Source organism: Macaca thibetana, chromosome 1, assembly GCF_024542745.1.
Source record: "Macaca thibetana thibetana isolate TM-01 chromosome 1, ASM2454274v1, whole genome shotgun sequence".
NCBI classification, from domain to species: Eukaryota; Metazoa; Chordata; class Mammalia; order Primates; family Cercopithecidae; genus Macaca; species Macaca thibetana.
The window spans coordinates 19528802-19552700 of NC_065578.1; the positions used below are offsets into that span (position 1 = coordinate 19528802).

At 46.9% G+C, this 23899-nt stretch overlaps 1 protein-coding gene and 1 pseudogene across 1 annotated transcript in view; both read left to right on the forward strand.

Annotated features, from left to right (window-relative positions):
* Positions 1-1565: 1565 nt before the first annotated feature.
* On the forward strand, positions 1566-3752 carry LOC126933334 (eukaryotic translation initiation factor 4E type 3-like; annotated as a pseudogene).
* A 9842-nt stretch (positions 3753-13594) lies between these two features.
* Positions 13595-23899, forward strand: part of CDA (cytidine deaminase) — a 29522-nt gene continuing 19217 nt past the window's right edge. Inside the window, exon 1 of the mRNA XM_050793405.1 lies at positions 13595-13919. Within this exon, the coding sequence (XP_050649362.1) occupies positions 13766-13919 (154 nt within the window). The 5' untranslated portion in view covers positions 13595-13765. The remainder of the gene's footprint in view (positions 13920-23899) is intronic.

Below are 23899 nucleotides of genomic sequence, written 5' to 3' on the forward strand. Positions count from 1 at the left end.
TGGTTGGTTTCAGACACACTGGAAGGGTTGAGAGGCCAACTCTAGGCTGAACTTCCAGGAATATCCCCTGAATCTCACTGTAAAATGAGCCTAGCTGGAGAGCTTCTGCCACTGCTGCTGACTCAAGACCCTCGCTACCCATGTTGCGGTACAGGAGGCTCCAAGTCACAAAGCTGCTGACACCTGCTTAGCACCCTGAAGCCAGGAGTTGATCTGGAACTAGGGCCTCTGCTGCAGCCGCCTCAGAAGAACCGAAATGCTTCCACCACGATGCAGCCAGAAGAGCTGTGTGGCCACTTCCTCCCAGTGCCTTCCCTTTCTGGTTTGTTTGCATTTTCCTGGCAGAAGCCAGGTGACCTGTGGAAATCCCAGCTGCATGAGAGTCTGGAAATGTCCTCTCTAACCGTCCCGGCTCTAAAGTTCAAGAAGTCATGATGGAAAGAAAGAAGTTTGGAGAGGGGCTGAGTGGGGTCGGTCTTCGGACCTTGCCGCAGTCCACTCACTCTTGGTCACTCAACTTCCATTTCCAACCTGCATTCCCTTCTTAAACTTCCATGAAACAACCACAACATGTTACCTCCCACAGTAATGCAAACGTACCTCAATCAAACAAGAAACACTCGTATTCTTTGCTCAGACAGGGACATCCAAAGCCCCAGCAGTTACTGCTTCCATCTCCCACTGCCGGGAACTTGGGTGATGTTCACTTCTTCTCTGGTTTAGTCACAATCCCATCTTGATATCCTATAATCTGTACATTAAATTGTAAACTTTACTACCAACAAATCACATTATTCAAAATGGTAGAGGAAGAAAGGGAATAATTATAAACATCAATAAATATATGCATGACAGGCCAGGCAATGATGACTCATGCCTATAATCCCAGCAATTTGGGAGGCCAAGGTGGGTGGACCACTTGAGGCCAGGAGTTCAAGACCAGCCTGGCCAACATGGCAAAACCTCATCTCTACTAAAAATGCAAAAATTACCCGGGCATGGTCGCAAATCCCTGTAATCCCAGCTACTCAGGAGGCTGAGGCACAAGAATCGCTTGAATGCAGGAGGCAGAGGTTGCAGTGGGCCAAGATCACACCACTGCACTTCAGTCTGGGCAACAAAGCAAGACTCTGTCTCAAAAAATAAAAAAATTAAAAAAAATAAGTACATGCAATATAATATCACAAATATTTTAACTATTCTGATAGCTATTTCAATACAATTGTTTTGCTTTATAATTATGTGCATTTAAAACTGTTATTTTGGCTGGGTGCGGTGGCTCATGCCTGTAATCCCAGTACTTTGGGAGGCGAGGCAGGCAGATCACAAGGTCAGGAGTTCGAGAACAGCTTGACCAATATGGTGAAACACTGTCTCTACTAAAAATACAAAAATTAGCCGGGCATGGTGTCAGGCGCCTATAATCTCAGCTACTTGGGAGGCTGAGGCAGGAGAATCACTTGAACTCAGGAGGCAGAGGTTGCAGTGAGCCGAGATTACACCATTGTACTCCAGCCTGGGCAACAGAGTGAGATTCCGTGTTAAAAAAAAAAAAAAAAAAAAAGATGGCCGCCGCCCCCGAGCCGCCTCTGGGCCTGCAGTAGCTGTCAGCGCTGCACCCCAAACCGGGCGTGGTCCCGCTGCACTCGCCCTGGACCTTCTGGCTCGACAGATCCCTCCCTGGTGCCACAGCAGCTGAGTGCGCATGAAATCTGAAGAAAATCTACACAGTCCAGACAGTACAGATATTCTGGAGTGTGTACAATAATATCCCTCCTGTGACTAGCCTACCTTTGAGATGCAGTTATCATTTAATGAGAGGAGAGAGGCGACCACTTTGGGAAGAGGAGAATAATGCAAAGGGCGGCGTATGGACGATGAAAGTCCCCAAGGACAGCACGTCCACAGTTTGGAAAGTGTTGCCGTTAGCAACCATCGAGAAACAGTGACTGCTGCAGCAGATGACGAAGTAATAGGAGTTAGTGTCAGTGTTCGGGACCGAGAAGACGTCGTCCAACTCTGGAATGTAAATGCCTCTTAAGTGGGTGAAGCGACTGTTTTAGAAAAGATCTATGAACTTCTGCCCCACATAACTTTTTTTTTTCTTTTTTTTTTTTTTTTTTTTTTTTTGACGGAGTCTCGCTCTGTCACCCTGGAGGCGGTGGCCGGATCTCTGCTCACTGCAAGCTCCGCAGTGGCCGGATCTCAGCTCACTGCAAGCTCCGCCTCCCGGGTACTTTTTAGTTTTCACGCCATTCTCTCCTGACCTCGTGATCCACCCGTGCCTCAGCCTCCTGAGTTGAGCCACCGCGCCCGGCCCTTTTTTTTTTTTTTTTTTTTTTTTTGAGACGGACTCGCTCTGTTGCCCAGGCTGGAGGCAGTCCCGGATCTCAGCCACTGCAAGCTCCGCCTCCCGGGTTTACGCCATTCTCCTGCTAGCCTCCTGAGTAGCTGGGACTTTTTTTTTTGTATTTTTTAGTAGAGACAGGGTTTCACCGTGTTAGCCAAGATGGTCTCGATCTCCTGACCTCGTGATCCGCCCGTCTCGGCCTCCGAAAGTGCTGGGCCCACGTAACTTTTAAAGCAGTATTTTATAAACCCCATGAAGAGCATCATGCTTTTGAAGGTGGACGTGGAAAACACTAATTGCACTCTGTAAAGAATTCTTTGTCCTTTGCCGATTGGTTTTGGAATCGGTCTTAACAGGAGGGAGAGTGAAGAGAGGACTTGCGGAAGCCGATGCTGGTCAATTTAGAGTGGGTTTCTGTCCTTGCAGATGGGCAATTAGGACTCAAAGTGGCAGGTGGGATTGAGGGAGATTGTGTGGGTTTCTACCGTCACATTACTTGCTTTTTTAAAAACAACAAAAAAATAAAATAAAAACCTTTTTTTTTTGCTTTCTAAATTCTCTGTTCTTTTCACTCTGAATTTTTTTTTGTGCCCTTTAAAATTCCTTATTCAGCCTAATTATTGTTTTCTACACTCCCCTTTCATTGAGGCATGAGAAATCGGTTTCCCTTTAAGTAGTTCTGCTGTACCTAGTTAATGAGAATATGCATAATCGTGACAATACCGCTTTTGAATACCACACTGTACAAGGAGGAATACTAGCTTGGAGAAACCTGTCTTCTGATTATTTGTTGTGACATATTCCTATATACTGTGAGCTGGGCATTGTTTTTTTCTGTCCCAGGGAAAAGAAAAACCATACTTAATCTGATTTTACACTGATTGCACTCAAATCTTTAATTTTCCTTTTTAAAACTTTTTTTAGCGATAAAAGGAAAATAATAGTTGGATAAAAGGAAAATAATAGTTGGATTGCCTAACATGAAAACTAAAATCACAATTCAATATCAGGATGTAAATCAAGCTGTAAGTCTTTGGACCCTTTGTAAAAACATTTCTAATCCGAATTTTAATTTGGCCTTTTCAACCAAAGGCTTAGAGTAGTAGCAAGGGATTTCTCCCAATAGGAAACCTGATGTTTCTGATTTAAAGAGAAAGTGATATTTTAACTGTTTGGATTAAGCTCCTTGCAAAGTTCGGGTGTGTTTATCCACTCAGGGCTTTCCCAGTCAACGCTAACACATTTTGTTAAATGATCGCTTTCCCCGCTCACGTTGTGTGTCATCTCTCATCATCAGCAGTCCTCCAGCCTGGGCAGCTGTCCCCACCCTTTTTCATGTAGGTGCAGGAAGTTACATCTCATTTCCAGGATGCATGTGAACATTTACAAAGTTGAACTTTGAGTGCATTCTGCTCATATTAGTTATTGGGATTGTTGATATATATTGTATTATGCTACCAAAGAAATATTGGTTTTATTAGAAGGAAATGGTCATCCTCTGGACCATGGAGACTTGCTCAGAATATGCCTATTTCCCTCTCCTGACTTTGCCAAGCCTTTTGCTGCTTTTGCCTGATAAAGGGCAGGGCCATTCAGAGACACTTCCCCTAGTTGGCTTGTTTTTGGAGTCACGGGAGCTAGTGTCTGCTCACACATTTTTCAAAAGGGCGGTGCACTCAGAACTTCGCTGTACCTGGGATTTTTAATTCCTCTTGCAGTGTTGACCAGCAGAGAGACTCAAGGCTACTTTAAGCCTTCACTATGTGCTCGTAGATAAAAATCTCCATTCAAACATTTTAAAGGACTTTGAACATTATCTGTTTATAGACGTCGTGCCCTTCACTTGGTTAGTAACCACCTCAGCCAGAATCCTTATCGTCATAGGTTTTTTTTTTTTTTTTTTGAGGCGGAGTCTTCACTTTGTCGCCCAGGTTGGAGTGCAGTGGCACCATCTCGGCTCACTGCAAGCTCCGCCTCCCGGGTTCGCGCCATTCTCCTGCCTCAGCCTCCCGAGTAGCTGGGACTACAGGCGCCAGCAAACGCGGCTAATTTTTGTATTTTAGTAGAGACGGGGTTTCCCGTGTTAGCCAGGATGGTCTCGATCTCCTGATCGTGATCCGCCCGCCTCAGCCTCCCAAAGTGCAGGGATTACAGGCGTGAGCCACCGCGCCCAGCCGTCATAGGTTTTTTAAAATGCTTTTTTTTCCCCCTAAACTTGAGTTTCCTTAGTGATTTCAAAATGAAGTATGAGAATATCAGATCCCATTAGCAAGAGCCTGGGACTTGTTTCTCCAAACATTGTGCTAACATTCAACTTGTTTTAAAATTATGACTCAAGAATTTTAAAAAATTATTCTGGACACGAATTAAAACTCTTTTTTATAATATAAATATTTTTCTGATAGATTAGAAAAAAGGATATCATTGACTTCACTATAATTGTCATATATATTTCCATAAATAAATGGATTTTGAAGTATTTTTATTTGTTGAACTTTATTTAAAGCATGTGTGATGACATGTTCAACTTTTGCATGTATGTAGCCTTTGAAGTAAAAATAAAATAAATAGGAATGTTAAAAAAAATAAAATAAAAGACAAAAACAAACAAACAAAAAAACTGTTATTTTGGCTAGGTGCGATGGCTCACACCTGTAATTCCAACACTTTGGGAGGCCAAGGCGGGTGGATCACCTGAGGTCAGGAGTTTGAGACCAGCCTGGCCAACATAGTGAAACCCTGTCTCTACTAAAAATGCAAAAATTACCCGGGCGTGGTGGCGCGTGCCTATAATTCCAGCTACTCAGTAGGCTGAAGGCAGGAGAATCGCTTGAACCCGGGAGGCGGAGGTTACAGTGAGCAGAGATCGTGCCTCTGCACTACAGCCTGGGTGACAGAGTGAGACTCCATCTCAAAAAAGCGAAATAAAATGAAATAAAACCATTATTTTAAAAAGAGACTCATAGGGCCAGGTGCTGTGGCTCACTCCTCCCAAAGTGCTGTAATCCCAGCACTTTGAGAGGCCAAGGTGGGCAGATCACAAGATCAGGAGGTCGAGAGCAGCCTGGCCAATGTGGTGAAATCCCGGTCTCTACTAAAAATACAAAAATTGGCCAGGCATGGTGTCACGCGCCTGTAATCCCAGCTATTCAGAAGGCTGAGGCAGGAGAATCACATGAACCGGGGAGGCAGAGGTTGCAGTGAGCCAAGATCATGCCACTGCACTCCATCCAGCCTGAGCAACAGAGCGAAAGTCTGTCTCAAAAAAAAACAAAAACAAAACGAAAAAAAAACCGGGACTCTTAGGCCTCACCAGGTTGCCAACACAGTCTATAGTAAAATATAGGTTAAGAACTCTTAAAGGGATTCCTAAATTATTAACATTAACATCAGAAAGAAAAGGATATAGATTTTAGTAAAAAGCATGAGAAATAGAGAGGGACATTATATACAAATAAAAGAGACAATCAAGAAGATATAATGTTAACAAATACATATATATATATATATATGTACCTAACAATATAGCTTCAAAAGATATAAAGCAGCGGAAAATATATATAAATGAACAGTTGTAGTTGCAGATTTTAACAAACCTCTTCCAGAAACTGATAAATCAGTTAGATGGAAATAAGGGAGATAATCGTTTTTTGAAGAGCATGGTTAATAAGGTCTAAGGCCTCAAGGGATCCTCCCACCTCCCACCTCAGCCTCCCAAAAAGCTGAGATTATGGGTGTGAGTCGTTGCACCCAGCCAATAGTTTAGCTTTTTTTTCTTAAACGAAAACACCAGACTCAGATGGTTTTACAGAAAGATCATACCAAAATGTCAAGGAATGAACTATTCCAGCAAACTCCTCCAGAGGCAAGATAAGATCGTTTTCAAAGGAAATTGAAAAATCGATTCCAAAATTTATATAGAAGAGCAAAAGCCCAACGGGGAGATAAATCTCCAGAAATCAAGACTTATTGTTTTTTTTGGGGGTTTTTTTGTTTTTTTTTTTTTTTGAGACGGAGTCTTGCTCTGTAGCCCGGGCTGGAGTGCAGTGGCCGGATCTCAGCTCACTGCAAGCTCCGCCTCCCGGGTTTAGGCCATTCTCCTGCCTCAGCCTCCGGAGTAGCTGGGACTACAGGCGCCCGCCACCTCGCCCGGCTAGTTTTTTGTATTTTTAGTAGAGACGGGGTTTCACGGTGTTAGCCAGGATGGTCTCGATCTCCTGACCTCGTGATCCGCCCGTCTCAGCCTCCCAAAGTGCTGGGATTACAGGCTTGAGCCACCGCGCCCGGCCAACTTATTGTTAAACTGTAATAATAAAGATAGGTATGGCATACGTGTAGGAATGAACAAATTCACCAGTGGAACAGAATGGAGAGTCCAAAATCATTCTCACTCAAATAGAATTTCAAATAGAAATTTGAAACTTAACACAGCTGGCATTGCAGATCTCTGGGGAAAGGAGGGAGTATTCAATTAATAGTGCTGAGATAATTGGATATCCATATGGAAAAAATTAAATTGGATCCCTGCCTTATACCGGAATTAATAAAAATTAATTCCAGATGAATGAAAGACTTAAAAGTGAAAAGTAAAACTTTAAAACTTTTGATAGCGGTGGCTCACGCCTCTAATCCCAGCACTTTGGGAGGCCAAGGTGGGTGGATCACCTGAGACCAGCTTGGCCAATATGGCAAAACCCTGTCTCTACCAAAAATGCAAAAAATCAGCCGGGCATGGTGGCACGTGCCTGTAGTCCCAGCTACTTGGGAGGCTGAGGCAGGAGAATCGCCTGAGCCGGAGAGGCAGAGGTTGCAGTGAGTTGAGACTGCACCACAGCACTCCAGCCTGGACAACAGAGTAAGTGAGACTTTGTCTCAAAAATAATAATAATAATAATAAATAAATAAAACTTTTCAAAATATATATTCATTCCAATCTTCTTATGGATACAGGTAAGAGTGTCTCTGTTGACCTAGGGCTGGAATCATTGAATCTCAAGGTAAGCGCATACCTAATTTTACTGAGCCCTGCTAAGTTACTCTCCAGAAGGTTGCACCAGTTGAAAATCCCAGCAGCAGTGCAGGAGGACTCAAGTCTCTCCTCATCTTTGCCAACCCTTATCATTATCCATTTTTTTTTTTTTTTTTTTTTTTTTGCCATTCTGATGAGTGTAAAGTGACATCTCACTGTCTTAATTTCATCTCTGTGAATACTTTAAAATGTCGTACAAATACTTCCCTTTCTGTAAATTGCCCATCCATATCTTTTGCCCGTCTCCCTATAGAGTTCCTTGTCTTTTTCTTGTTGGTTTGTCATGCATCCCTTACATAGTCACTATATTAATTATTCGCAATCATTTCAGCCATCGAAAAGAGTTTTTGTTTTTTTGTTTTGTTTTGTTTTGTTTGACGGAGTCTCAACTCTGTCACCCAGGTTAGAGTGCGGTGGCTCAGTCATGGCTCACTGCAACCTCAGCCTCCCTGGGCTCAAACCATCCTCTCACCTCAGCTTCCTGAGTAGCTGGGACTACTACTCAGTAGAGATGGGGTTTCGGCATGTTGCCCAGGCTGGTCTGGAACTCCTGGCCTCTAGTGATCCTCCCACCTCGGACTCCCAAAGTGCTGGGATTACAGGTGTAAGCCCCTGAGCCCAGCCGAAAAGATCTTTTTTCCTGTTTTTTTCAACTTTCTACTGACTTTGTCCATGAAGTCCTTCATCGAATAAAACTCCTTAATTTTTATGTAGCCAAGTTTGAAGACTTGAAAGTTTGTAGAGAAGTTTTTTCCATCACCATCTCTTCTGTAAAATATCTGTTCAAGTCTTTTGCTTACTTTTCTATTGGGATGTTTGTCTTTTTCTTACTGGTTTTAAGAATTCTTGATATATTGCCAGGGGCAGTGGCTCATGCCTGTAATCCCAGCACTTTGGGAGGCCGAGGTGGGTGGATCACGAGGTCAGGAGATCAAGACCACCCTGGCTAACATGGTGAAACCCCGTCTCTACTAAAAATACAAAAAAATTAGCTGGGCATGGTGGCAGGCACCTGTAGTCCCAGCTACTCAGGAGGCTGAGGCAGGAGACTGGCAAGAATCCAGGAGGCGGAGCTTGCAGGAAGCGGAGATCACGCCACTGCATTCCAGCCTGGGCGACAGAGCAAGACTCTGTCTCAAAAACAAAAAAAAGATTTATTGATATATTATGGATCATAATCCTTCCAGGGAGTGTTAACTCCCTGGCATTTCTGGCCTACCCTATGCATGGGCTGAGCAGACTCATATGCCCAGGGAATGCTTAAGGTAAGAAGCCGTGGGTATGTTTAGGAACTATCCATTAAAGCTGGAGGTGACATCTGGGATGGCTAAGGAGGTGTGGGTGAGGCTCCGACAGTATTTGCTATACCCACATTGTCCAATATGAACAGCCACCCATCATTTAACACTCCTTTTGGGCTGGGTGCAATGGCTCACAACTGTAATCCCAGCACTTTGGGAGGCTGAGGCGGGGGGCGGATCACAAGGTTAGGAGATTGAGACCATCCTGGTAACATGGTGAAACCTTGTCTCTACTAAAAAAAAATACAAAAAATTAGTGAGGCGTGGTGGCACCCACCTGTAATCCCAACTGTTTGGGAGGCTGAGGCAGGAAAATTGCTTGAACCCAGGAGGCGGTGGTTGCAATGAGCCAAGATGGTGCCACTGCACTCCGGCCTGGGTGACAGAGCAAGACTCCATCTCAAAAAATAAATAAATCAATAAATCAATAGATAAAATAAAAAAGACTCCTTTTATCCTCTTGTTACCTGGGAAGCTTTCCCTAACCTACCTACCCCACCACTCCTTCCAAACAATAGTTTTTCTGTATTGCTATGAGACCCAGTACCTAATCTTGTTTTATAGTGTTTTATACCTGTCTGTTGGCTTATCTGTCTCCTTCACTAGTGTGAGATCCTCAAGACAGGTACCAAGTCTCATCCACCTCTGATTCTCTAGTACCGAACACAGGGCCTGGCACACAGTATTTGCTATACCATGTGTTAACACTTTTTGAGCACTTACCACATGCCATTCGCCATGCTAAAATCTTTATGTATATTATCTCACTTAATTTTTACAAACATCCTAGGAAGTAATATGTTCCACTAGATGTCACAGGATTGACAGAAACAAAACTCAAACAAGTTTAAGATAGAAGTGAATTGCATTGGCTCAATTAAAGGAAAATCTAGAAGCATGCCTTCAGGCATGGCTGGATCCAGACAATCAGCAAGCAATTGGGGTTCTTTTCCTCCATCTCTCAGCTCTGTTTCTCTCCATCAGGCTTCATTCTGCAGGGAAGCTCTCTCTACCAAGAGGGGGAAGCTAGCTGCCAGCAACCGTTTTGCATCTTCCTAGCTTAGCAGCCACGATGGGAAAAATCAACATTCCCACCGACTCAGCAGAAAAGCGAAGTCTCTGATTGGCATATCCTGTGTCAACTGCTTGTACCTGCTCACGGAGTGGAAGCACAATGATTGGCAGCCCACCAAGAGGTCTCACCTAAAAGAATCAAAATAAAACAAAAGAGATGGGAAGCCTTCCTGAGCAGGATAAAACCATGATCCACCAGAGATGGGTCCTTATGTTGTCCCATTGTATAAATGAGGAAAGAGGCACAGATCACTTGCCTGGGGATACCACTGGTGATATTTAAACGGATGGGTCTGATGCCAAGTCCTGCACCCCTTGTCGGTCCATTATACTGGCTCCTCCCATGAATTCTGGGATGGATGAGAGCCCAGGATTCTGAAGGCAGACAAACTCAGGCTTAAGATCTATTATTATTATTAGACAGGATCTTGCTCTGTCACCCAGGAATGAATGGCAATATCATAGTTCACTGTAGCCTGAAACTCCTGGGTTCAAGCCACCCTCCCACCTCAGCCTCATGAGTAGCTGAGACTAAAGGCATGTGCCACCATACCTGGCTAATTTTTTTTTTTTTTTTTTTTTTTTTTTGTAGAGATGGGGTCTTAGTATGTTGCACAGGGTGGTCTCAAACTCCTGGCCTCAAGCGATCCTCCTCCAGCCTCAGCCTCCCAAAGCACTGGGATTACAGGTGTGAGCCACCGCACCCAGCCTGAGATCCATTTTTGAGGCTGTGATCTCTATGAGTTCAAGTGTCCTCATCAGTCGAAGATGGGCAATAATAGTATCTTTATCTTGTGGTGAGGATTAAATGAAATCATTCAAATAATGTATTTAGCATAGGGCCTGGCACATAAAAAGAGCTAAATTAATGTTTGCTCCTATTATCAATAACTGCTCATTGAATGAGTAAGTGAATGCATGGTACCTAGACTCTAACATGAAGACTCTGGTAGTTCATCTCACAGTGTGAAGGCCTGGGAGCAGGGTTTAGGGAGGACCTTGGACCCTTGAAAATCTCCACTACGACTCAAAACACTCTCCATGGATTTTCTATTCTTTGAGCTGGGCAATTAACTTTTCTTCATTTTTCTTTCTCTCTTTTTTTTCTTTTGAGACAGGGTCTCATAACATAATGTTACTCAAGCTGGGGTACAGTGATGCAATCATAGCTCGCTGCAGCCTCAAACACCTAGGCTCAGGTGATCCTCCTGCCTCAGTTTCCTGAGTAGTTAGGATTACAGGTGCACACCAGCATGCCCAGCAGATTTCTTTTGTTGTTAAGATAGGGTCTTTCTATGTTGTCCAGGCTGGTCTCAAACTCCTGACCTCAAGTGATCCTCCCACCCTGGCATCCCAAAGCACTGGGATTACATGTGTGAGCCACTGCAACCAGCCAACTTTTCTTAATTTTACATAAAGTGAAAAGAAAAGCGTGTTAGAAAGTACTGTTCATATTATTGATCTGTGACTTAGCTCTAAGCAAATTTCCAAGCCCACTTTCTCCCTCCAACCAGATGACCACCCCAAGCCCCTTCCATTAGGAATTCTAGGCCAGGTGCAGTGGCTCATGCCTGTTATCCCAGGACTTTGGAAGGCTGAAGCGGGCAGATCACATGAGGCCAGGAGTTTGAGCCCAGCCTGGCCAACACAGCAAAACCCCATCTCTAGTAAAACTACAAAAAATTACCTGGGCATGGTGGCACACACCTGTAATCCCAGCTCCTTGGGAGGCTGAGGCACAAGAATTGCTTGAACCCAGGAGGCGGAGGTTGAAGTGAGCTGAGATCGTGCCACTGCACTCCAGCCTGGGCAACAGAGTGAGACTTTGTCTCAAAAAAGAAAAAGGAATTCTAGAGCCACCACTGGCACCCACGCTCCATACAGCTGGGTTTGGAATGAGCGCTGTCCTCACGTACGACCACGTGCAGGTAAAGAGCTTTGAAGGTGCCAAGGGCTATAATTAGCTCGGGAGGTCATCTAGGTTCTCCTAGCACTGTGGAGTCAAGAAGTCCTGAAGTCCAGTCCCAGGCCTGGGCAGGGCTGGGTGGGGTAAACTGAGACAGGGCAGGGGACAGAAACGGGACGACTTATTGAGGTCTCTGACAGGCCTGTCAGGCCAGCAGGGCACTACAATTCTTTTCCCAGTTGTAATTATACTTAACCCCAAAAAGCCTTAGAATTATTCCCACGTCGAGTGGGCACACGGTGTCCTGAGACATCTGTGGCCGTCTGAGATCCAGGAAACTGCTCTAGATGCCAAAGGTATAGAGACAGGAGAAAAGTGCATGGGTGGAGGGGCCCTCAGCCCCAGCAGGAGGGAATAGGCTGCCTCTTTAGGGCTGGATGCAGTGGGAGGGGAGGGGATCTGAAGGGAGGGGAGGCAAGGAGGAAAGGAAGCAAATTTTACCCAACTCTTCAGCGGCCCACCTGGGCGTCTGCAGTGTCCACATACAGTTGAGAGCTCCAAGTCTGGGACACAGATATGCCAGCATGCAGGACACAGATGCTGCCTTGTATTCTCCTCCTTTCCCCTGCCTTTCCCCCTGCCCCTTCCCCATTCCCCATCCAAACTCTCCTGCTAGGCAGGGGTGTGGAAACAGTTGGATGTCTTTGGCCACTCAAGCTGGAGTTCTGCCCCATGTGATCTTGGCTGTGTCACTTAATGACAATAACTCAGTTTGTGTGGAGTCATAAAGGGTGTTCACATCACGATGTCACCAGACTCTCCAGCCACACCCATTGTACACGCATTATCTCATTCAATCCTCATGACAACTCTGGAAGTGAAATCATGTTAGTGTGCCCATTTTGCAGATGAGGACACCGAGGCTTAGAGAGATTGTGTGTGACCCTCCCAACATCATATGGCTAATAAATGGCAGGAATGGAATTCAAATCATGGTTTACTAAACTCCAAAGCTGGAGCTCTTCTATAGTCTCAGGATCTAGAACAGGGATTATTACTATCCCTGCTGTTGACATGAAACTGTGGCTCAGGGAGGTCAAGTGACCTGCCAAAGCTTGTACACATGGAAAGGAGTAGAACCAGGATGCAAACACATTTGTTTACCACCAACACCAATATCTATTTTTGCAACAAAACAATGAGGGGGCCCAAGTAAATAATCTCAATGGTTCCCTCCCTTCTCCAATTTTTTTTTTTTTTTTTTTTTTTTTTTTTTTTTTGAGACAGGATCTGGCTCTCTGTCACCCAGGCTGAAATGCAGTGGTGCAATCTGAGCTAACTGCAGCCTTTGCCTCCTAGGTTCAAGCCATCCTCCCACCTCAGCTTCCCAAGCAGCTAGGACTACAGGCACATGCCACCATGCCCAGTTAATTTTTGTATTTTTTGTAGAGACAGGGTTTTGCCATATTGCCAAGACTGTTCTCAAACTCCTGGGCTCAAGCAATCCTCCTGCCTCAGCCTCCCAAAGTGAGCCACTGCACCCAGAAGCTGAGATACTTTTTAATTCTGGGCTGGGGCAAAGAGAAGTCAGAAGGAAAATGGGTGAAAATAAAGAAGCTCTCAGTCGTACTGCAGCTTGTTCATGCCTCCCGTGTCGGGGATGCCACACTGGCTGCCCCAGCCCTGCCCTTTCAGCCTCAGTCCTTCCCTCAGTGGAGGAGAGAAAAAGTGATTTAACAAACAGGGCTGTCAGCCCTTGGAGCTTGGACCTCTGAGATCCCACACTGACCCACCCAGTAGCTTCCCCTTCTAGTAGCGTGGCACCACCTTCTGACCCACCCCTCAGTGTGTCCGATAGTGAGAGTGGTTCCCAAGGGAGAGTGTGAAGCACACGCAGGCACCTTCTTACACCACACCTGCTGCGTCCAAACTATGGGAGGCTCCTCTCATAGACTCTGCATCCTGAAAGCCGCGTACCTAACAGCCTGCCATCTGGTTGCAGGGACACACCCCCGGGGGAGGAGCTGCAATCGTGTCTGGGGCCCCAGCCCAGGCTGGCTGGAGCTCCTGTTTCCACAGCTCTGCTGCCTGCCTGGGGTACCAACATGGCCCAGAAGCCTCCCGCCTGCACCCTGCAGCCCGAGTGTGTCCAGCAGCTGCTGGTTTGCTCCCAGGAGGCCAAGAAGTCAGCCTACTGCCCCTACAGTCACTTTCCCGTGGGGGCCGCCCTGCTCACCCAGGAGGGGAGAATCTTCAAAGGTAAAGGCGGGCACCCCAGGGTCCCCCAGCCCAGCAGCCTGGGTGGCGGGTCAGAGGAGGTTGTACAGGAAGAGGCGCAGAGGCACAGGCAGTGGCAAGAGCACGACTCTGTCCGTTTTTCCCCCAGCCTACGCTGAAATGTTCCTACCCTGCCGACTGCCCCAGACCGCGCTCAAATGTGGCTTAAATCCATGGGCTGTCAGTGCTTGGAGGACTGGGATGAGGAAGGAAGTTGGAAAGGAGGCAGGAAGGGGAGGCCATAAATCAAAAATATCAACATTCCGGGGGTGCTGGCGGGGAGAGGGTTCGTGCTTTCCCAGCCTCAGACGTGTCTGGCACCTTGGACCTAGGTGTTAATGCTCGTCTTTAGATGAAACTACCGAGGTCCCGAGAGGTGACATGACTTGCCCAAGGTCACGTGGGGCGCTGGTAGCGAAATCCTGGGCGGGAGGTTCCCCAAAGCCCTGCTCTCTTCCTTCCACCCACTGTGCTCTGTGCTGGCCAGGGTGGTGACGTGTTTGTCGGGTGTGGTCCTTGGAGAATCTTGGAGGTGAAAAGCCAGCTGGATTTCTGAGTCCAGCAGCGAGCAGCGCCCTGTGGGGCGGGGGCGGGTAACGGAAACTGAGCCCATCTGAGTCTGCTCTAATCTGTTCCTAAACTTTTTTCTTTGATTTATTGCTTTTGTAGAAAAGTTCATGTGAACAAAAATTCAAACTTGTTTTTGCTAAGCTTAGAGGCGTTCTCCTTCAGGGCAGTGGGGGACATGATGTGGAGGTGCCCCTTGATGTTATTCCTTTTCTGTTGAGGTTCTGTGACTTGCCTGGGTCTTAAACATCTTTGAGCGGGAGAAGCAGGTTTGATTGAGTGCTAACAGCCTGTGAAAGGAAGGTGATTAATGCTATCCGTTTAAGCCCTGCAACCCTGAAAGGCAGAGAAGGAAACAGTTTCGGAAAAGTTTCAGTGCTCAAAATCACAGAGCTGGGACTGGAACCCAGAGTTCCCCTGATTCCAAAAGCTGTTGCTCTGTGGGGAGTGAAGGATCTCTGAGTACCGTGTTGAAATTCAGACCTGTTTTGGTGGCTGAGATGAATATTAAACATTAACCACCACCACAAACAACAAACATTAACCACCACTGCAAACACCATTGCAACTCGCAACATTAGAGTCTTGAATGTGGAATCAGCCCTTGATTCTTACAAAAACCTCCATATCCTTTCCAAATGGCAAAGAAAGGGCCCTCCTACAATCCCCCTGCACCCGCACTGACCCCTCCTGCCATGCTTATCACTGTCCACTTACGTATCTGCCTCTCTCTTGGGACTTTGTGCTGCAGAGGGCAGGGGCTGTGTCTTGAATCTTTGTACCATTGACTTTCTCGTGCTGTGACCTAGCACCTGCCTGGCCCAGAACAGGCACTCGATAACTGTTGAGCGACCGACTGGATGAATGAATGAGATGAGTACGTTTGGAGAAGCAGAAGGAAGAGGGATGGCAGGGCAGGTGGTGGTGATGGGGTCTCAGCATGTTGGGCCATGGCATTTCCTGGCCTGTGGGGCCAGCGTGGCTGCCTTCCATCCATGCTTTCCAGCTCTGGGACTGGTGTTCTGCTTGGACCAGCAAGAGGTCAGACAGCCTCATCGTGCCTCCAGAGCCAGTGGGCCCCCATGCCAGAATGCTCTGGTCCTTTCTTGTTTTAAAACCCACAATAAAGGAGGCACACTTTCACTCGTAAGTGACACCTGGGAGCTACTTCCAGTGAAGTCCATGCCTTTGTCACCCCTCATAGTGATCATTCAACAGGTATTTGCTGAAGATCAGTTCTGTGCCAGGTAAGGTGCCAGGTGCTGGGGATATCACAGTGAACAGGATGACATAGTCCCTGCCCCCATGGCAGTCCCCTCATCTTGCACAGGTGATGACTGAAGGTGGAAGCCTCATCCAATGGTTGTGGAAGGAATGAATGGAGGAGATAAACAGGACTGTGGCCCACGTGCGTTGCAGGGAAAGACCTGGTGTCACCGGAGAAAGGGTTGTGTGAGGGGGACTTAGAGAGTGAAATGGAGGCTTTGGAGTCAGAAGGTCCTGGGTTGGAAGGCTGGTGTTTATCAACTGTGTGACTCTGGGTGAGACCCTTCACCCTTCTGAGTGTCAGCTCACACATTTTATTTATCTTTTTTTTTTTTTTTTTTTTTTTTTTTTGAGTCGGAGTCTTACTCTGTCGCCCAGGCTGGAGTGCAGTGGCGCAATCTCAGCTCACTGCAATCTCCGCCACCCAGGTTCAAGCGATTCTCCTGCCTCAGTCTCATAGTAGCTGGGATTACAGGCACCCGCTACACACCGGCTAATTTTTGTATTTTTAGCAGAGATGGGGTTTTGTCATGTTGGCTAATCTGATCTTGAACTCTGAGGTGATTCACCCGCCTCAGTCTCCCAAAGTGCTGGGATTACAGGCGTGAGCCACCGCGCCCGGCCAGCTCACACATTTTAAGCCAGGGATCATAAAACCCACCTTTCAGGATGACTGTGAACAGAACCAGATTCAGCTGGTATGCCTGGCATGGCACGGCATGGCAGGCAGCATCCACTCTGATCGGTTGGTGCCTGTGCTGAATATGTTGAATTTCACCCCTGGTTGTGAGGCTTTAAATGAGTAAATGCCTATAAAGCATTCAGCACATTTTCTGCCTCATAATAAGAATGTCACAAATGATAGCTGCTTCTGCTACCACTATTAATGCTATCATTATTCTTATTATCTGGAGGCAGATTGTGGAGGACTTTTGGAGGCCAAACAGAGACACTAAGATTTGAAGAGGTAGGAAGTAGGGAGCCAGGGAATGTTATTAAGAAGAAGAGTAACATAAAAGTGGTGTGTGATGACATTTAGTGTGACAGGTGCTCAGCAAGAGCGGGGACAGAGGAACAGTGTCAGGGGACAGTATCTGCTCTGCTCACTGACCTGTCCACAGTGTCAGCACATTTCCTGGCCTATCACTGGGACTCTGTAAGGTTTGTCGAACACATGAATGAAAGGCTTTTACTAGGAGTGGGACAGGTAGAATGAAGAGAAAGGAATGATCCGAGAGATGTTGTGTGGGACACATGGACCGGGCCTGGCATGGGCAGTGTTACAAATAAAGGCTGGGTGCGGTGGCTCACACCAGTAATCCCAATCCTTTGGGAGGACGAGGCTGAAGGATCCCTTGAGTCCAGGAGTTCGAGACCAGCCTAGACAACATGGTAAGACTTCATGTCTACAAAAAGTACAAAAATGAGCTGGATGTGGTGGCATGCACCTGTGGTCCCAGATACTTTGGGAAACTGAGGTGGAGGGATCACTTGAGCCCTAGGAGTTCGAGGCTGCAGTGAGCTGTAATCACACCACTATATATCAGCTGGGTGACAGAATGAGACCGTGTCTCAAAAAATAAAAAATAAAATACTAAATAAAGTAAAGGCACATAGCTTTAGGATTTCCAGCCAGGTGGCCCAGGTGAATGATGAAGCACTGACTGAGGTGAGGCACTGAAGGCATGGCTGGACTGTGTGCTGGGGATGTGCTGGGCAGGGACCAGCAGCAGTATTAGAAGCTACAATGGAGTGAGCTCACTAAGGACTTCATTTAGATGACCTTCCGTAATCTCACAGTCAACTCATGATGGGGGACAATGAGTTTCACACGCATTAAGCAGAGTACTTCCTATGGTCAATGTCAGAAAGCAACCAGAACCAGAGCGGGCAAGGGTAGCGCTTGTCTCAGGGCAGCTGGACCCAGGAACGCAGACATCACCATGTCCTTCTTTATCTTTCTGGGGGCTGGTCTCTTTCTCTTGTCCTGCAGGTAAACTTTTTCTGGGCATCAGGGAACATGAGTGCAAGCAGTCTCTGGTTTCCATTCTTTTGTTTTTGATTTTGTTTTAGAGGCAGGGTCTCTCTCTGCCGCCCAGACTGGAAGTGCAGTGGCACAAGCCTAGCTCACTGCAGTCTCAAACCCCTGAGTTCAAGCGATCCTTCTGTCTTAGCCTCCCAAGTAGCTGGGACTACAGGTAGGTACCATCATGCCCAGCTAATTTTTTAATTTTTATGGAGATGAGATCTTGCTACATTGCCCAGGTTGGTCTTGAACTCCTGGCCTCAAATGATCCTCCCACCTTGACCTCCCAAAGTACTGGGATTACAGGCATGAGCCACTGCACCTGGCCTGTTTATCATTCATATAGCCTCAAAACCAGAGAGGACAGAACTCTTCCCCACCAATTCTACGTGGAAAAATTCCAAAAAAGAAGTCCAATTGGTCCATCTCCAATTGCAGGCACATCCCTGGGCCAATCACTGTGGTCATGTAGTGTGATTGGCCAGTTAACTCAAAATATCCCCTCCGTGGGGAATGGGTGGGTCTGTTACCACAAGAAGGGGTGGGGAGAGCTGAGCAGACCAAACCAATAACCAATGCACTCACATTTTATCAAAGCCTGGGGATACCTGAGGCTGTTTTATCTGATTCGTGCTCTTTCTGCCACCCCTCGCTGCAGGGTGGGGATAGGGAAGGGAGCAGAGAGATTTGTGCTGAAAAGGAAGAGGGACAAATGGAAGGTGTTTATCAGAATCCCTGAATCTCCTTACTGAAGTAGGAAGTGAGGCCAGGTACAGAATAGGGGGTGGATGCTGTAAGTTGGGGCTTGGAGCAGGGGGCACCTGGACACCCAGAGGAAGCCTGGTGTGGCATCATGGGGTGAAACAGAGCTGATCAGGAGGCAGAAACGGCACAGCTGAGTTTAGACATTGTGAGTTTACAGCTTATGGCAGAACAGGTCTGCCCAGGTCTGTGACTTCCTCCAGCTGAACACAAGACCAGCACCGATGAAGGCTTCCCCCTCCAAGGCAGCTGGTGTCCCACCCAATTCAAAAGCAGGCCTGGCTGCAAAGACAGCCTTGCTATCACGACTTCATAATAATCATCATTTTCTCTCTGTTACTCCCAACCCTGGCCAGGACCTTGTGCCCCTCACAGATGGGCCACCCGGGATGGTGATTAGGTTTTCATGATGCACCTCGGGCTGGTGACATTAGTGACTGCTTGCGGGGAGAGCCGAGGGAGAGGTACAGAAAGAGGAGCTCACTGGTGAGAAAAGAGCTGCACAAAGAGGACACAAAGAGGAGAGTGGAGATGGCACAGAAGGAGGATTGAGAAAGCAAAGAAAATGGGCCAGGCGCGGTGGCTCAGGTCTGTAATCCCAGCGCTTTGGGAGGCCGAGCTGGGCAGATCACCTGAGGTCAGGAGTTCGAGACCAGCCTGGCCAACATGGTGAAACCCCGTCTCTACTAAAAATACAAAAAAATTAGCCAGGCATGGTGGCGGGTACCTGTAATTCCAGCTACTCAGGAGGCTGAAGCAGGAGAATCGCTTGAACCTAGGAGGTGGAGGTTGCCGTGAGCCGAGATCACACCACTGCACTCCAGCCTGGGTGACAGAGTGAGACACCATCTCAAAAAAAAAAAAAAAAGAAAAAGAAAAAAAGAAAAGAAAGCAAAGAAAATGGGCCAGGGAAACAGTCAACTCTGGGCCTTGCACATGGCGGAGGCTCAGCCAGTGTTCGTGCAGCGCGTGGTAGGTGATGAGCAGGGAAGAGAAGGAGCACCTGTAACCCTACGGGCACTGCGCGAGGTGTCCCTGGGCTCATGGGGAGTAGGCACCTGGTGATGAGACCGCGAGAGGGCCAGAAAGGGTCCCAGGATGGTGCCGACACAAGACTTCTTGGCTGTAGTTTCTGCCAACTCTGCTGGCACAACCCAAGGGATGGGAGGGTTTATCTTCTTCAGCTCATGACCTTGGGACAGTGGTCTCGCTCCCTCTTTCCTCCTCCTTCCCTCTGTGTCTGCCATTTAGAGAAAAAGCCACTTTACTGGGCCAGCTGGGGTGAATTCTGAGAAAAACACACCGCATTTTAGAAGACACTTGAGGATGTCTTGGTTAATTAACCACTGAATCCAGCTTACCTTGGCTTAACTCTTAAATCTGAGTCTTCCATTTTCCCTCAAACCAGCCCCCGCTCTTCTGATTCTGTCCCTGGGCTCCCTTCCTCTGCCTGGATGCATTTTCCTAGAAGCATTTCTTGGTGCCTGACACCAGCCCCTCTCTTCAGCAGCTGATGGACCCCAGGCCCCATCCCCCCAACGCCACAGCACCTCCGGTCTAGGTAAGAGCAAGCTTCCCTAACCTGGGTCTTCAGCTTACAACCCAGCTCCACTCACGCCCTGTTTCCTGCTGTTTCCCCCTGCCAAGGAACTTCAGTTAGTCCTCTCCACTATCACTCAAAAGTGGCTCATTTTGTGACCAGCCTGGGCAACAGGGTGAAACCCCATCTCTACAAAAAATACAGAAATTAGCCGGGTGTGGTGGCATATGCCTAGAGTCCCAGCTACTCTGGAGGCTGAGGCAGAAGGATGGCTTGAGCCCTGGTGGTGGAGGTTGCAGTGAGTCGTGATCATGCCACTGCACTCCAGCCCAGCCCGGGCAACAGAGCAAGACTCTCTCTCAAAAAAAAAGGCCAGGCATGGTGGCTCATACCTGTAATCTCACTCAGCACTTTGGGAGGCTGAGGTGGATGGATCACCTGAGGTCAGGAGTTCAAGACCAGCCTGGCTAATATGATGAAACCCCATCTCTATTAAAAATACAAAAATTATCCAGGCGTGGTGGTGGGCGCCTGTAATCCCAGCTGTTAAGGAGGCTGAGGCAGGAGAATCACTTGAACCCGGGAGGCGGAGGTTGCAGCGAGCCGAGATCACACACCATTACACTCCAGCCTGGGTAACAAGAGTGAAACTCCATCTCAAAAAAAAAAAAAGTGGCTCTTTACAAAGGCGAACTTCACTACAGTCCCTCGACTCTATGGATGAGTTCAAACATAATTAATACCAGAAATGGTGCATTTGCAGTGGGAGGAGGTTAGGAACATGGAGAGAGTATCGTATTTCTTCCAGTATATGGACAGAACATTCCTCATGTGATTCTCCTTTTTTTTTTTTTTTTTTTTTTTTTTTGAGACGGAGTCTCACTCTGTCACCCAGGCTGGAGTGCAGTGGCACGATCTCGGCTCACTGCAACTTCTGCCTCCCTGGTTCAAGCGATTCTCCTGCCTCAGCCTCCTGAGTAGCTGGGATTACAGGCGCGTGTCACCACGCCCGACTAAGTTTTGTACTTTTAGTAGAAACGGGGTTTCATCATGTTGGTCAGGCCAATCTCAAACTCCTGACCTCATGATACGCCCGCCTCGGCCTCCCAAAGTGCTGGGATTACAGGCGTGAGCCACCACGCCCAGCCCCTCATGTGATTCTCAAACGTGGTCCCAGACCTGCAGCCTCAGCAGCTCCTGGGAACTTGTGAAAATTTCAAATTTTTGAGCTCCAACCCAGCCCAGACCTATTGAATCAGAAACTCCAGGAAAGAGGCTTAGAAGTGTGTTTTAAGAAGCCCTCTACTCAGGAGGCTAAGGCAGGAGGATTGCTTGAGTCTAGGGTTCAAATTCCAGCTGGGCAACATAACAAGACCCTGTCTCTAAAAAATATGTAAATAAATAAATGTAAAAATTTAAAAAGAGAAGCCCTCCAAAACATTCTGATGCCCACTTGCTTGAGTGTGAGAAATACCGCTTTAATCCTTCGAATTAAAGAGAGTGTTGTTCAAGATCCCTCAGAAAAGAGAGCGGGTGTAGTGCTCTCTGGCATTATTGTTTTCTCTGGGTGGCTGGGCCCAAATTGCCTCATTGTGAGCTTCTTTCCTTGTTGATGTTTTGTTTTGTTTTGTTTTGTTTTGTTGAGACAGGATCTCACTCTGTTGCCCAGTCTGGAGTTCAGTGGCACAATCTCAGCTCACTGCAGCCTCGACCTCCCCGGCTCAGGCGATCCTCCCACCTTATCCTCCCAAGTAGCTGGGATCACAGTTGTGCACCACCATGCCTAGCTAATTTTTAAAATTTTTTGTAGAGACGGGGTTTTGACATGTTGCCCAGGCTAGTCTCGAACTCCTGGACTCAAACGATCCACCCACCTCAGCCTCCAAAAGTACTGGGATTACAGGCGTGAGCCACCACACCCAGTCTTGCTGATGCCTTAATAACATCTGACCTCAGCCCTGCCTTAACCACCAAACCACCTCAAAACATGGCCTTCCTTCCTGCAAGGCCATAGAGAATCAGAAGAGTCCATCGTATCTCACAGGCCAGGATACATGTTTTGGCCTCCTGCTACCAGCCTCTACTTTTACCTTCTGTAAAATGGTGTTCTAATAGTATTTACCTCACCCCACAGTTAAAAGGGTTAACTGACATTATGCAGGTAAAGCGCTCCACAGAGTGCCTGGTAGGTGAGTACCCAGTAAAAGAAAGCAATTAGTAATACTGGCGCTATGATCGTAGTGTTATTTCGTCCAATCTTATCATCATGGATTTCTAACTTAGCACCATCCCAATCTCTCTCATGTGTGTTTTGAAGTAAGCAAAGGCAATAGCAGAAGCAGCATTGGTTTGCCTGGTCAGATGACGCCGGCTTTCTGGGCTTAGAGAAGCAAAATAAAATTGCGCAGCATTTCAGGATGCAGTACGTGGACAAAGTCTTCCTTCCTTTTTTTTTTTTTTTTTTTTTTTTTTTTTTAGCTAGAAAATTCAAGGAAATTACGTGAATTTGTTAGAGGCTCCAAATACAGTTATTCCTCTGCATCTTAAGCAGCTGGCACTGAAGTGGAAAATTCCACTCTTTCAATAATGGTTAGCCATCTCAGCTCAGACCATGCTGTGGTTTGAAGGTTTGCCTATCCAAAATGCATAAGCATACTTTGGAGGGCTTCTCTTTTCAAATTTATTTATTTATATACATTTTTCGAGACAGGGTCTCACTATGTTTAATTGCCAATGCCACAGTGTTGGGAGGTGGGGCCTAATAAGAGGTATTTAGATCATGAAGGCTCTGTCCCCATGAATGGATTAATACCGCTATAAAAAGGGCTTACAGGGTGGCTTCTCTCTCTTTCACTCTCCTGCCACATGAGGAATAGTGCTCCTCCCCTCCGGAGGATGCAATGTTCAAGGCGCCATCTTGGAAGCACGGACTAGCTCCTCACTAGACACCAACCTGCCAGCAGCTTGACCTTGGACTCTCAAGCCTTCAGAATCATGACAAATACATTTCTGTCCTTTATAAATTACCCAGTCTGGGATATTACATTACAGCAGCACAAAACAGACTAAAACAGGCTGCTATAACAAAATACCACAGAGTAGTGATTTAAACAGCAGACATTTATTTCTCACAGTTCTGGAGGCCGGGAAGTCCAAGATTCAGTTCTATGCGAGGGCCCTCTTTCCGACTTGGCCATTTTCTCACTATGCCCTGACGTGATGGAGTGAGAGAGTTCAAGAGTCTCTTCCTCTTCTTATAATAGCACTAATCCTATCATGGGGGCTGCCCCCTCACCACCTCATCTAAACCCGGTTATCTCCCAAATGCCCCACCTCCTAATAGTATCACATCGAGGGTTAGGGCTTCAACAGAAGAATTTTAGGAAAACACAAACATTTAATCCGTAAGGAAAACTGAGAGCCCCCTGGCTTCACTGTTCCAGGCCCAGGACATACCACAAAGCATGCTAGAGACAAAATCTCTGCCCTCAGAAAGTTTGTAATATAATAGGAGGAATTAGATAATGAAGACATTCATTTCAGGAGAGTCTTAAGTGCTATGAAGAAAATTAAAGCAGGAGAAATGGATAGAGAGGGTTGGAGGCAGTGGTGAAGCCATTTTAGATAGGTGATCGGAGAAAGCGTCTCGGAGAAAGTGACATGTGAGCAGAGCCCTGAGTAGGGTGAATAGTGCATAAAAGGGAAAGAGAGTTCCAGGCAGTAGGAACAACCAGTGCAAAGACCCTGTGGCAGCAGCATACTTGGTACCCTGGGGGAGCACCTGGAAGGACAGCAGGTCTA